Source organism: Aspergillus brunneoviolaceus (assembly GCF_003184695.1).
Source record: "Aspergillus brunneoviolaceus CBS 621.78 unplaced genomic scaffold BO95scaffold_2, whole genome shotgun sequence".
Classification (NCBI taxonomy): domain Eukaryota; kingdom Fungi; phylum Ascomycota; class Eurotiomycetes; order Eurotiales; family Aspergillaceae; genus Aspergillus; species Aspergillus brunneoviolaceus.
This window is the reverse complement of record NW_020290732.1, coordinates 351,737-363,776: the sequence shown is the minus strand read 5'-3', so window position 1 is coordinate 363,776 and position 12,040 is coordinate 351,737. Positions and strand designations below refer to the sequence as shown.

At 51.0% G+C, this 12,040-nt stretch overlaps 4 protein-coding genes across 4 annotated transcripts; 1 reads left to right on the top strand and 3 right to left on the bottom strand.

Moving 5' to 3' along the window:
- Positions 1-1,401: 1,401 nt before the first annotated feature.
- Positions 1,402-2,749, bottom strand: BO95DRAFT_350934 (uncharacterized protein; the record flags this gene model as incomplete). Its single annotated transcript, XM_025582064.1, has 3 exons — positions 1,402-1,526; positions 1,552-2,248; positions 2,318-2,749. Coding segments are annotated over 3 exons (1,254 nt in total), but the record flags the coding sequence as incomplete, so codon positions are not given.
- An 881-nt stretch (positions 2,750-3,630) lies between these two features.
- BO95DRAFT_448950 (flavin-containing monooxygenase) lies at positions 3,631-5,369 on the top strand (the record flags this gene model as incomplete). Its single annotated transcript, XM_025587915.1, has 8 exons — positions 3,631-3,769; positions 3,878-4,285; positions 4,380-4,420; positions 4,500-4,568; positions 4,620-4,697; positions 4,743-4,823; positions 4,926-5,060; positions 5,163-5,369. The coding sequence occupies 8 exons, from the start codon at positions 3,631-3,633 to the stop codon at positions 5,367-5,369; spliced, it is 1,158 nt and encodes a 385-aa protein (XP_025447640.1).
- A 1,861-nt stretch (positions 5,370-7,230) lies between these two features.
- BO95DRAFT_448949 (cytochrome P450) lies at positions 7,231-9,244 on the bottom strand (the record flags this gene model as incomplete). Its single annotated transcript, XM_025587914.1, has 9 exons — positions 7,231-7,335; positions 7,387-7,630; positions 7,727-7,847; positions 7,899-7,991; positions 8,069-8,317; positions 8,392-8,543; positions 8,620-8,811; positions 8,891-9,023; positions 9,103-9,244. 9 exons carry the CDS (start codon positions 9,242-9,244, stop codon positions 7,231-7,233), a joined length of 1,431 nt encoding a protein of 476 aa, XP_025447639.1.
- Positions 9,245-10,353: 1,109 nt separating this feature from the next.
- On the bottom strand, positions 10,354-11,532 carry BO95DRAFT_448948 (NAD(P)-dependent alcohol dehydrogenase; the record flags this gene model as incomplete). The annotated part of the gene is made up of 4 exons (XM_025587913.1): positions 10,354-10,633; positions 10,720-10,778; positions 10,799-11,151; positions 11,250-11,532. The coding sequence occupies 4 exons, from the start codon at positions 11,530-11,532 to the stop codon at positions 10,354-10,356; spliced, it is 975 nt and encodes a 324-aa protein (XP_025447638.1).
- Positions 11,533-12,040: the final 508 nt, after the last annotated feature.

Below are 12,040 nucleotides of genomic sequence, written 5' to 3'. Positions count from 1 at the left end.
TAGATTCTCACGGAACACTGGACCGGAGTATACCTCTTTCACGAATTATACGATGTATTGCTATTCTGGATGGTTCTATTCGTGCGAGGCCGCCGTGCAAGCCCAGATCTCTGTACGACGGTAACGCGCATGCATCTCGTGTTCCAAAACCAGTGTTGGCTCTTCCCCCCGGAATTATCCTTTCTGGTTTCTAGGCGAAAAGTCAGATTATGAGAGTTGGAAATACAGGGAGGCTTAGCCACAATGTCAAAATGGGTTGCAACTGTTCTGGGTTTTGGGTGGCAGTCGCATCACCGCGACGGAATGTTAATGTTATCTCTGGTTAGCAATTTGTAGAGTGCCTCATCAATCATCATTCCTCATGAGTGGTTAGCTCTAAACTACCAATTCGGTTGACATAGTACCTGTTTTTTCTGGTGATACAAATTCTTTCCCATCCCTAGTTGGCTCTCGTAATCGTTGATTCTAGACGTGATGGGCGATGTGACCTCTTTGAAGTGCTAGGATCCGGTCTCAGGGCATCTAGTTATTTCGGGGCTCGTGGTTATGGGCGACTCCGCGTTTAGCCTCGATCAATTGCTTTCAGCAGGCTGGCTGGACAGGTGCTGAGACAATTACTCAGTGCATAGACCCTGCAGAGGTTTTCATACTACCATACAGCAAAACCTAGTAGGACCTATACGTGTTTTTCGTGTTTTTTCCAATCCCATCAGGATGCCAGAAATTCGACAAAAGCTTTTTATCTTAGATCAGATTTCAGCAACCACGTACGGCTCACGTCTGGAGTGTTGAGAGAGCGTTCGATAGCAAAGAATCCCAACCAAAAGTCAGCATAGCATAGACCCCCAACGAAGTACCCAATTTGAGTGTCTCCTCGCCTGGACCCGGGGATACCAACCGACAAACATGCATACCCACCTGGAAGAAGCTCCATTGCAAGGCCCCTCTCCCGAGACAATCGTATACCCCTAATAGACTCGGGTAGCCACACGCCAGGCCCTCCGCCTCTGCCCGCCACAGCGCGCCTCCGTACACCAGCTGGGAACGCAAAGGCAGCCGCGCACACACGAAGCGATCCATGAACGATCGCCCCGACCATCCGCGCCACAAAGTGGTGGCGGCAGCGATACCCTTTTTGTGATCGCAGGGGTGGAAGGCGATCAACGTGCCGAGCAGATCAGTATCAGAGACATAGAGGGGCGCGGAGTGTGCATCTGCATCAAAGCCCTTGGGGGTTGCTTCGCTCGAGACGCCTTCTCCTGCATTCAGGTAGCTCATGACGTGGAAATATAAGCCTGGGTCCAGTGGTTGAACTGCAAGTCGCTGAGAATCTTCGAGACTCGTGCGATATGAAGGTGAGTGCAGATGCAGCGAGTCGGGTAAAAGGGCTGCAGGAGCAGTGTACACCACCTCGAGTGGCTTGGGGTAGGTAGCAACACATTCAATCAGGTACTGGCGAAAGAACCACTCTAGGACCCTAGATATATAGTGAGAAATTGGAGAGAAATATTCAGGAACAATGGACGCTGAGCTAACCCTAAGCCACAGAACGTGGGGCAACGTACCTCTCTCCCCCGGTGGCACGCCGCGACTCGCTCCCCGGTCGAATAGCTTGCCGCGACCTCATCAACAACTTCCCGGAGAGGTGCAGGCGTAGCGCCTGATAGATGATTCTCGGAGTCGTAAGCGTCACTGGCATCGTCCAACGGACAAGCAAGCTGGCTATTTGCCATGGAGTGGCTTGGGTTGGGTCGAGCGGGGCTTCGTCGCAGGAAAGGCGCGTTATCATCTTCGGCTGGCCTGTCGGGCTCACGCTGGTCGTCAGGCCCATTGACCTCTTCTCGGACCAGGATGCAGAGTTAAGGGGGTCCAGGAACTGAGTCAAGATGGACCCTTCAACTTTTTCGAAGGGCGAGGCGAAAATGTGTTTCTTCCACGTGCCCCTGTATACCTTTGACTCTGTGAGGGGGGCCAGAGCTTGAATGGTTTGCCACTGGTCCAAGTGCATGGCTTCAGTAGACATGGTGGTATTACTGGCGGGTTTTGATTCTATGCATGTTCCCGAGTATCTGACTCGGAATAGGATATTTCGTTTCTCGTCAAAGGAGTTGTTGATCTCCATGATCACGGCATCCAGCTCGCGGGTTGGAGAGTAAAGGTACCACCACGAGACCACGCTTCGATCCCACCAGAGGAACCTTGGAAGGCTGAGGAGGTATGCATACGGCCATTGACGGGGATCTTCGCCCTAGGGCCTATATTAGCTCTGTAAGTCCCTTATTCTGGGCGCAATGCTCATAGAGCTCCCAATGATTACCTGGGCCCGCAGGAATTTATCCAATTTCGCCTGAAGACCCATGTTCTCATCGCCGCGATGCAGATAGCGCTCAGAATCAAAGGTCAACCAACTTGGAATCACGTGAAGAATTCTGTCAATCCATTTTTGGGAACAGGGTCCGTCGGTGGAGGAACTGCCATCTGCATCGGCGTCAATTGTTAACAATTTGCCGATCCGACAGCTGAGCCCCACGGGCACACCGACTAACAGTACTTGATGGCTGAATCGATTCTTAATAGGAGCGAGTCGATTGTGAGTCAACCGTACAGAGAATAACAGCGGCCTTCCCAGGATGGTTCTGTTGCTAGCTGACCCTGGAACAAGAGTTCGCCGATAAACCGATGCTAGTACCAATAGCCCGAAGAGACCAGCGAAAGCGGTCCCAAGGAGTGAGGGAATTCCTATAGTCATGACATACTTCAAACACCCGCTCAGAGCCCCTTTAGTGTGTGACTGGAAGAGTAGAACGAGTAGGGCATGCCGCAGGAGCTGATTGGCGCCCTTGTCAAACGCCTGCAGAGACATGTTCTAGTACTCAGAGAGTTGTGATAGATTTATCCAAGGTATGGGGAAAGATTGAGCAAGCAGTATGCGATTTCTCACGTCATCTCGAGTGTTCTTCTCACTTCTGGACATTAGACCGGTAAAGTTCTTTGAGCAATTATGGCCTAAGATATACCTATATCTACTTCGTTCGGGGGTAATTTCAAGGTTTGCACCCCCTCGTGCCTTTTAATGTGTCACTGGCTCAGCAGTAGGACGAGATGTCGTCACTGCGTAAGCGGCGTCACTGCATCACGTATAAGATAAGCAAGATCATGTCCCTTGCATATTAACTCAACTCCAGCTGTTCGAACAATGACAGAGCCGCAATAAGCCTGCTGTTCTCGTGGTAGGTTTGATTGGCTTGAGTGACGTGAGATCTTGGTTAAGGTTTTGTCTCACGCAGCGCGGGTTTCCTACTCTTGAAAAGGTCATGCGCCGGTAGCCATCACTGAGGCAGGTATCTTGATGCGTCTAAGCCCACGCGGTTCGCAATATAACGTCATCAGACAATTCTGAATGACCTTTTGTGGCGGATCGGCACTTTAATGGCGCTAGGAAAGCTTCCGGGTTTCCCTGCGCCTCTTTTAGCTTCAGATAAATTCGTCATTGACTTCAACTTTGGTAAGCAGGAGATGGGCACCCTGTGGATAGATGTGAGAAAGATAAAACTGGGCCGGGGGCAATTCGGGATTAGGATCTAAAGAGATCAAACAAGCTTCATCCACGCTGAGACTACTAGATTCACCATGGCTCTCCCGTCTAAACCGGCTACAACGGTTATCATCATCGGCGCCGGGTTTTCCGGAGTGGCTATGGGATGTCAACTGACACGCAACTATCATCTGGAAGACTATTGTATCTACGACCGCTGCTCTGGGATCGGAGGTACCTGGTAGTCCAACAGATGTTTGTTCACCACCAAACCCTGCTGCTTTGACACATTTGTTAGCAGTTCACCGCTCCACAAGGCACAGTACTAATCCTTACCGCTAGACCCAGGCTGCGGTGTAGATATCCCCGCAATAAGCTACAGCCTCTCCTTTGCGAAGAATTCTTCGTACACAAAATTGTTTCCTGAGCAGTCCGAGGTTTTGGACTACATTTCTGGCGTGGCCCGGACTTATGGAGTGGACCGTCACTTCGTTGGGAACGTGGAGTGGAAAGGTGCCACCTGGAAGGAGGATACCCAGACCTGGCTCTTGCAATTCGAGGACCTGCAGACTGGCCGCCATTTCATGCAAGCCTGCCGTATTTTGATCTCCGCCGTTGGCGGGGTGGTCAATCCTCATCCTTTCACGGTGCCAGGCGTCGAAAGATTCAAAGGTCCTATTGTGCACACTGCTGAGTGGAGGTCGGACATCGACCTCCGATATAAGCACGTAGCCGTCATCGGCAATGAAAGTGAGTTTCTTCTCATTTGTGCTATCGGCGTTTTCTTTCTCGTTGAACGAGACGGCACTGACACCTCAAGGCTCGTCCATATAGTTGGTACCAGCAATCATTGATGAAGTTAAGACCATTACACATTTCATGAGGGTATGAACGTTCCCATTCTGCCTGTTGGGCGAGGATGCACCCAGATCATGAAGCACATACTAACGTTGTAGAATCCTAGACACCCCATTACCTGATCCCCACCGAAAACCATGACATCCCTCCATTATGGCGCAGGCTTCTTTGCTATGTCCCGGGACTGCTGTGACTCCTCCGCGCACTCATGTTCTTATACATGGAGACAGCATGGCCCCAGTTTAACAAGACCCGTTGGGGAAGCAGGACCCGCCAGAAATCCGTACAACGCAGTTTGAACTATGTCCAAACGACCGCACCTCTTATGACAATCCCTGCGGGCATCTAGCCTCGTAGCGCACAAATACTCATGATGGGGCTAGGTCGATACTGGGATCTGTTAAACCCCTCATACGAGTTTGGGTGCAAGGTGAGCGACCACGGCAGCAGACGCCACGGATTGAGAAGAATCAAACGAAGGAAATACAAAAAGGAAATGATCTCTGCTAAGCTGAAAGATCTCAAACCACAGAGGCGCGTCTTCGACCAAGGGTACTTGCCCTGCCTACAGCGAGATAACATCCGCCTTACCGACGACCCAATTGTCGAGATCCTACCAACCTCGATCAGAACCCAGTCCGGTGCTCAGATATCTACTGATGTCATAGTATGTTACACCATTGGTGTTATACCTAGCTGTCCTCATCCCCGGCCTAACCATTATCAAAAGAGGCCCTGAAAAAACAGCATCTAACATCAGTCCACTCAGATCATCGCCACCGGCTTCAGCTTGATACAGTATGACACTCCGCTCTATGGCCGCGAAAGTATATCCCGCCAGCAGCATTGGCAGGAGCTTGGTTCCAAGATGGCTTTTGAGTCTGTCGCGATGCACGGCTTTCCGAATTTCTTCTACATCCTGGGTCCTAATTCGGGACGCGCACACACGTCGATTTTATTCTCTATCGAAAAGTAAGTTCTCCCCTCTTTTAGTCTTTTACACAGGATCCCTTACCGCCCGCCCCCCGCCTATAATTTCGAGGCCGCCTTGAACATATTGATTGAGTCATGCCCTACCAGCCATGTGGACCTGGTAATCTCGGTAATCGCGCTGATCATCCAGAACAAGGCGTCAGCGGTGAAGTTGGATGCAAAGAGCGAGCGAAGGTACTACAGCCTCCTCCGCGCCGCTCTGCAAAATACCGTCCACGATGGGTCCTGCTCCAGCGTACGTATGCCACTTACCCTTGGTCTAGTCACCGATAAAGGTGTGGATAAAAAGGCTGAAACGAGCCTCCGTTTTTCTTCCCAGTATATCGTCGACAAGGAAACAGGCACGAATTGGTTTAGTTATCCCTGGAGCTCGCTGTGGCAATGGATCTCAACACACTGGGTTAGGGGTGGGGATTGGCACTATGCATAGGGCCCAAGGCGGGACACTTTCCTCAGCGAAGAGTTTCGACAACGACTGTCCTTTTTGCTTTTTGTTCTGACTTCTGATCTGGGACTGATGCTTGTCGCATGCTCGAAGCGAAGGTTTAGCGTCAATGTTGAGTTCTTTTCATCCGACCAGACAGAACATGGCCAAGAACCACAACCCAAGACATAGAACAGTAAGTGGATATATGTCTAAACGAGCCCTATGCTACATAATAATCTATTTCTCACAGGTTCATTGATCATGCACAGCAATTGCCTGATGTGGAGCCCAAGTACGTCTGTATTGAGCACTACAAGTGAAATATGGTCCCGAAAGGTCGGTACGTCGCCAAGGGTGCAGTGGCAATGCAGCTCCATCTGTTGCCTATTGGTCGAGCCTATCTGGATCAGTCGATGATCCTTCTTTGAGCGAATCACCTGCCACCAATAGATACATACCACGGCCGTTACCTGCATCTGACTACGAGCGGTACTTACGGGGACCCTTGCATTACCCAGATCCCAGCAGGCTTGCGCCACATTCTTGTCGGTGGGCACTTATGAAGAGTTTCGAATTGGCGGTAACGGCCATGGGAAACCTGTTTTATACATGCACGATTCGTATGTGCTTCATCATAAAAGTAGATCCTTTCCGCAGATCTCGATATGATCTCCACCTCGCCTATTAAAAGTGGCCGCGTGACCCGAGTCATATTTCTGGGCGAATGTTCGTTCTCTGGGGTCCTTCACGCAATGCAACCCCTTTCAGGACGCCTCGCATTATTGAGATTGGTGTCTTCTGGGAAGATGGGCGACATGCGACATGTACGGAGTTCTTTTCCCGTAAAGGATAGTTCTGATGTAACATCACAGTATATGAACACGATCAGAAAAGGGTATAGTTCAAAATATGGGCCCCTTTGCATGGGACGACGTGTAGGCACGCTTGACAAGCCAGACCATCGCACTGAAAGTTCGCCGATCTTGTACTATGTACTATTCTGCTTTGGTGAGACGATAGGGATGTAGGTACGGTGATGATCTGGGCCTCACTGCTCCAGTCAGTCTGGCGTGACAAACCGCAATCCGTAGCCTGGTGTCGCATACTATATCGAAACAGCCGGTACCCTTTTTATTAGAGTAAAGAAAGCTTGTTAGGTTTGTGGTAAAGCAGTGATAGCAGAAAGGGGAGTTATTGGTTACGATTTGGCATGTTGATCTTAGCCAACGGTCATACTATCAATCAGCAGATACCATTAAAACCACATAGATACACTTTGATAGAACCAATCCTCTCTCAGAACTCATAAATAGTACAGATCTATAGAGAAGATACATTGCGCGAGGGAAAGAATCATGACAATCCAATACACTCCAAACCCTTAGGGCATCTTCCAACATGTGAGCAAATTGCTCCCCTACATCTCAATGGCATCCAGGTCCTTCGAATTACCCACATAATAAACATCCGCCTCGTCAATCGAGCGAATTAAGGCCTCGTGGTCTGCGCTACGCGGTTTCACCTGGATGTCGAAAGGTGCCGGACGGCTGATGGTCCCTGGCTAAAAGTCCACCAAGGGCTCAATCTCCCGCCCATCTGATGTCGTCTGCTTGCGAATACAAAAGACAGCCAAGGAGTGAGCGATCATTAGATACACACTGGATTCTGCGAGGAATCGCCCGGGACAGATGCGACGACCGGTCCCGAAGCAAAAGCGTCGCGGGTCCGGCTCCGGGGTTCGTCCCTCGCCGGCGAGATATCGGTCCGGGTTGAAGGACATTGGATCCTTGTATGCTTGAGGATCATGCAGCCAGCCCCTGTGTTGTGTGATTGGGAGTAGTTGTCAGTCTCTGGGGAAAGGTGATTGGGACACAAAGGTAAGACGTTCGAAGGGACAATCCAACTGGACCTACCAGATGTTAGGGATCAGGAAAGCCCCGCGCGGAATGCGGTATCCCCCGTAGACATCTTCCTCGGCGGCCTCGCGAGGTAAAGCTAGCGGCGCCACTTGATGCCAGCGGAGAACCTCTTGGACTATGGCATCCAGGTACGGGAGTTAGTCTCGGTCCTCGAGAGTCGGGAAACGCGCCCCGACGACACGATCCAACTCCTCTTGCGCTTTTTCCTGGATATCCGGATTCAGGGCCATGGCCAGAAAGAATTCCGAGATTGAGGAAACTCTCTGGTGAGTGAGGTCAGTTTAGTCCAGTACAGGTACAGAAACCCACCCGGGGTCTGAGGTCCTCGGCTTGCACATGCTGTGTCTGTACCGCCACTATAGAGGTCGGCGGCGGACCATTGAATAAGGTACTCATCATGAGGGGTGAGCTTTGAGCCGAAGGTAGCCAGATGTCGCGCTACGTGGCTGGTCTTGTCAACACCACGAGAATAGTTCTTCTTGGCAAAAGTGTAGGGCTTCCCTCCCAACGCGGTCAACACCCCATCCCATTCTTTGGCTAATCGCTGAAATTCGGCACCTGGGAACCAAGAGGGGACGTATTTTACTTGGAGGGGAATTAGCTTCGTCACGGTTCATGCCAAGGAAGGCGGGATCTTCGATCAATCCTAGATTCCTTACATATAGGGAGTGTGTCCACAAGCCATTTTCCGGGCTCTGTTGCCTTGGCAAACTGGCTGCCGGATAGATCGGCCAGCTCGATGAAGGCATCTCGCCCTTTAGGCTCGACGACATAGCCATAGGTCAATTTTAGGATTACCGCTCCAGCTTCGCTGCAGATTTAGGTAAAGCACCCAGCGAGGCTAGCTGGTGTTGCAGATTTGAGAAGGAAAGAAGTCCATCACCCACCGACGAATATGGTCCAGCAGCTCCTGTGGCTGCTGCAGTGTTCGCCACAGGAACCGCCGAACCTCAAGCTCCTGCACCGTGGATGAGGACTCGATTGCACGGTTCGAGCCAATCAGGCTGCTTATCAACTTTCGTTTCTCGCGGACCTCTTTCAGATTCCCCTGTAACGCGAGGAGACGGTCCCACTTCATCCTATCTCGCATCGTTAGTCGTAGTGATCACAGTGAGGTGAATGGATTAGCGCAGAGGCAGTCACTGCAATGGGGCTTACAGGTCTTTGCAGAAAGCAGCATGCGGTCGGGCAGAGTAGTTCTTCGAGCGTTTCTCAAAGAGCTCAACAGCAATTTCAGGGTCATTCAAGATAATAATTGTCTGGTTCGGCGCAACGACGGAACTGATGGGTCCTTTGATTGGATGTTAGCGCATTCCAAAAGCCTCAAAAATTGGGTATCCGGAGCAAAATTGGAGGGAAGGCCGACTTACCGTATAGTGCTTTGTGCTTATACCAATGCTCCCATTGCTTGCAGCCGTGTTTTGGGAGATCACGTAGATTACCCAGAAAGAGTTTGCGCGGGGGGCCTGGGGGAAGAGGAAGGCGGATGCGACCTTTCCAGGTCCTTCGCATACCCCAGGTTCCCACAGCGACCATTAGTGCTATAATCGCACTGTATACGACGATCATTGTTGCTGCTGAAAGTCTACTGAGGTTGAGAGTGTGTGAAGGTGGCGAGATTCGCACCCGATTGTTCACACACAACGGGGTGTGTAGGTTGTGTGTTTTTTCAATCGACGCAGGACGATTTATATCTGAATGCCCATGAGTATTCCAGACCCCAAGATTGGTTTTCCAAGCTTGCCATTCCAGAGTCTCTGTTCATATCGTATGACGCAAAGTATTTGGCAAGTTATGTGAATGATCGTCATGCTTGCTATGACTGAAATGCCATTCAACCGCTTTTACCTTGGGACTGTAACATCTACTTCAGACTTTGTGATCAGGCTCTTGCATCCAACACCACGTGGAAGAAGCCTTCCATAGACATTTATTTGTCTGCCAAGTATCCTCCCGATCCACAGTACGAAGACAATCCACCATTTACAATCTATAACCGCCATCCACCACCAAAGCGGCACCGTACATGTAACTACTCATTGAGGAGGCCAAAAACACGATAGCGTTTGCAATCTCTTTTAGCTCTGCCATTCTTCCTACCGCCGACGACTGAGTCTCCTCCACAATCTTCCCTGTCTCATAGGCGTCTTTGATCATCGGCGTGTTGACCCATCTGGAACGCTGTCAGGCCTTTTGCTTGGCTTAGAAAGACTGGCTCTTTCGTGTGCATTGACTCACCCTGGACAGACAGCGTTGATCCTGATGTCATGAGGAGCATAGTACCTGGCATCCTGGAAGGGTGTCCGGTCAAATTTTTGATATGTCTCTTCGGAGCAAGAAACAAATCCCAACCCTTGACTTCTGATCTCTAAAATCGGACCCTGTATTGCCCAGTGAGACGTGCCACTCCTATCTAGAATTAGAGAAGAAACGAGCAGGATATCGCACCTACCAACCTGACAATCATGCTATTACTCTGTTTGATCTTTAAAACCGGCTACCACCTTGCAAAAACGCATATTCCAGTATCCGGTGTATAGGCCCAACGAGCGTCAACTAAGGCACCCCTTGCCGTAGTCCGGATTGTAATGAGAAGGAATGAAAAGCTATACCAGCACACTTCAACGATGCAAAACAGCCCTGTACCGTATCTTCCCACTCTTGAGCATCTGCATCGCTTCTTCTATCCCCGCTTGTGTCAGCGGAAACTCCATGATGGTGGGGTAGATCTTCTTCCGAGCGGCAAACCCCAGCAGATCCAGCACGACCTGGCGGGAGGCAATAAAGGACGACTGAATGCATATTCCATGCTGGATCAGGGGCGCGAAAGAGACCTCGATCGGTTCGAGGGCCGCTGTGATAAAGAACATGGTGCTATTATTGGCCATCAACGGGACCAATCTGGTTGGATGGGATACGGATAGCCGGTCAGCGGAAAGGCCTTCTGCGTGTCGGTATGTGTCAACAAAGCAAGGGAAGAAACTCACGTATCCAGACTCTTCCCCGGTTGCCCGCATACCAGAAGATGCTGTACCGGTTCGAAGCTCTCATCAAGCGCATGATCACCTCCAAAAGGTGGAATTCCGCGGCCCCAAAATCCAGGGCTTCCTGTCGTTTGCCCTCGGTGCGCGAGAACACCACCACGTGGCATCCGATCGCGTTTGCCAGCTTGATGGCCATGTGGCCGACGCCGCCGATGCCGAGGACGCCGACGCGCTGGCCGGGTCGGATGTTGTACTGCGTCAGACAGGTCCAGACGGTGGCGCCGGCGCAGAGCAGTGGCGCGGCGTAGGCGGAATCGTACCCGTCCGGGATAGGGAAGACCCAGTCGGCGTCCCAGACTGTGCCATGGCTGAGGGACCCGAGGTCGTGGTCGTGCGTCAGGTACATGCGTCCGTCGGGGCAGTACTGGGACCAGCCTGTATCGGGTCGTGACGTTAGCCGTGCTGCCCAGGGAGGAAGGGTGTGGTAACGAGCAAACCGCGATATCAACCAGGGTGGGAGCAGATGTTCATACCCGTAAGACACTGGTTACATGCACGGCACGTCTTTCGCACATATCCAAATCCGACTCGGTCTCCAACGCGAACGGAGGTGACCTCCGGGCCGACGTGCTTCACGATCCCGATTCCTTCGTGTCCAAGCACCAGACCATTGTGCATAAAGTGCTCGTCCGTACCGCAGAGCCCTGAATGGGTGGTTTCGATGTACACCTCGTTGGCTCCGAGTTTTCGATTAGTCGTGTCTGGGATGATCCTCTGGTTGGCGGACCCCCGGAAGACGGGAAATGTGAGCTCCATGTTATTGGTATTCGCCAATTTAGATCGAAATGGTTAGAAGAAAGCACGAGAATTGTCTCGGAAGTGTTGGTATATATGTATGAGTTTCTTGTCAGTGAGAATAAGTATGCTGTGTAGATACTTACAAGAAAGTCGGATGGTAAGCCCGATAGAAGATAGTGAATATTTATCAGTTTCTTCATGGTGAAGGATCGATCGGGGTGCAGTGTTAGGGCGATCTATATGATGTCAATGAATGCAGGGTGCTGGATCTGACTGTTTGCAGGGAACTAATCATCCCTGGGCCGATGATTGTGGTACACAAATGACGATTGCTCTGTTCATCCTTGCTTCTGGGGTCGATGGTGTAGCAGAGGCCGCGCCCGCATATAGACTGCATGCAGCTTGTGTAGTACCACCCCGAACAAAAGTAGTCCACTCATCCACGCAAGAGGAGATCAAGCTAGTATACTACGTAAACTTGATCCTTCAATCTGATATACTACCATGCCACATCCATAAGCGTATG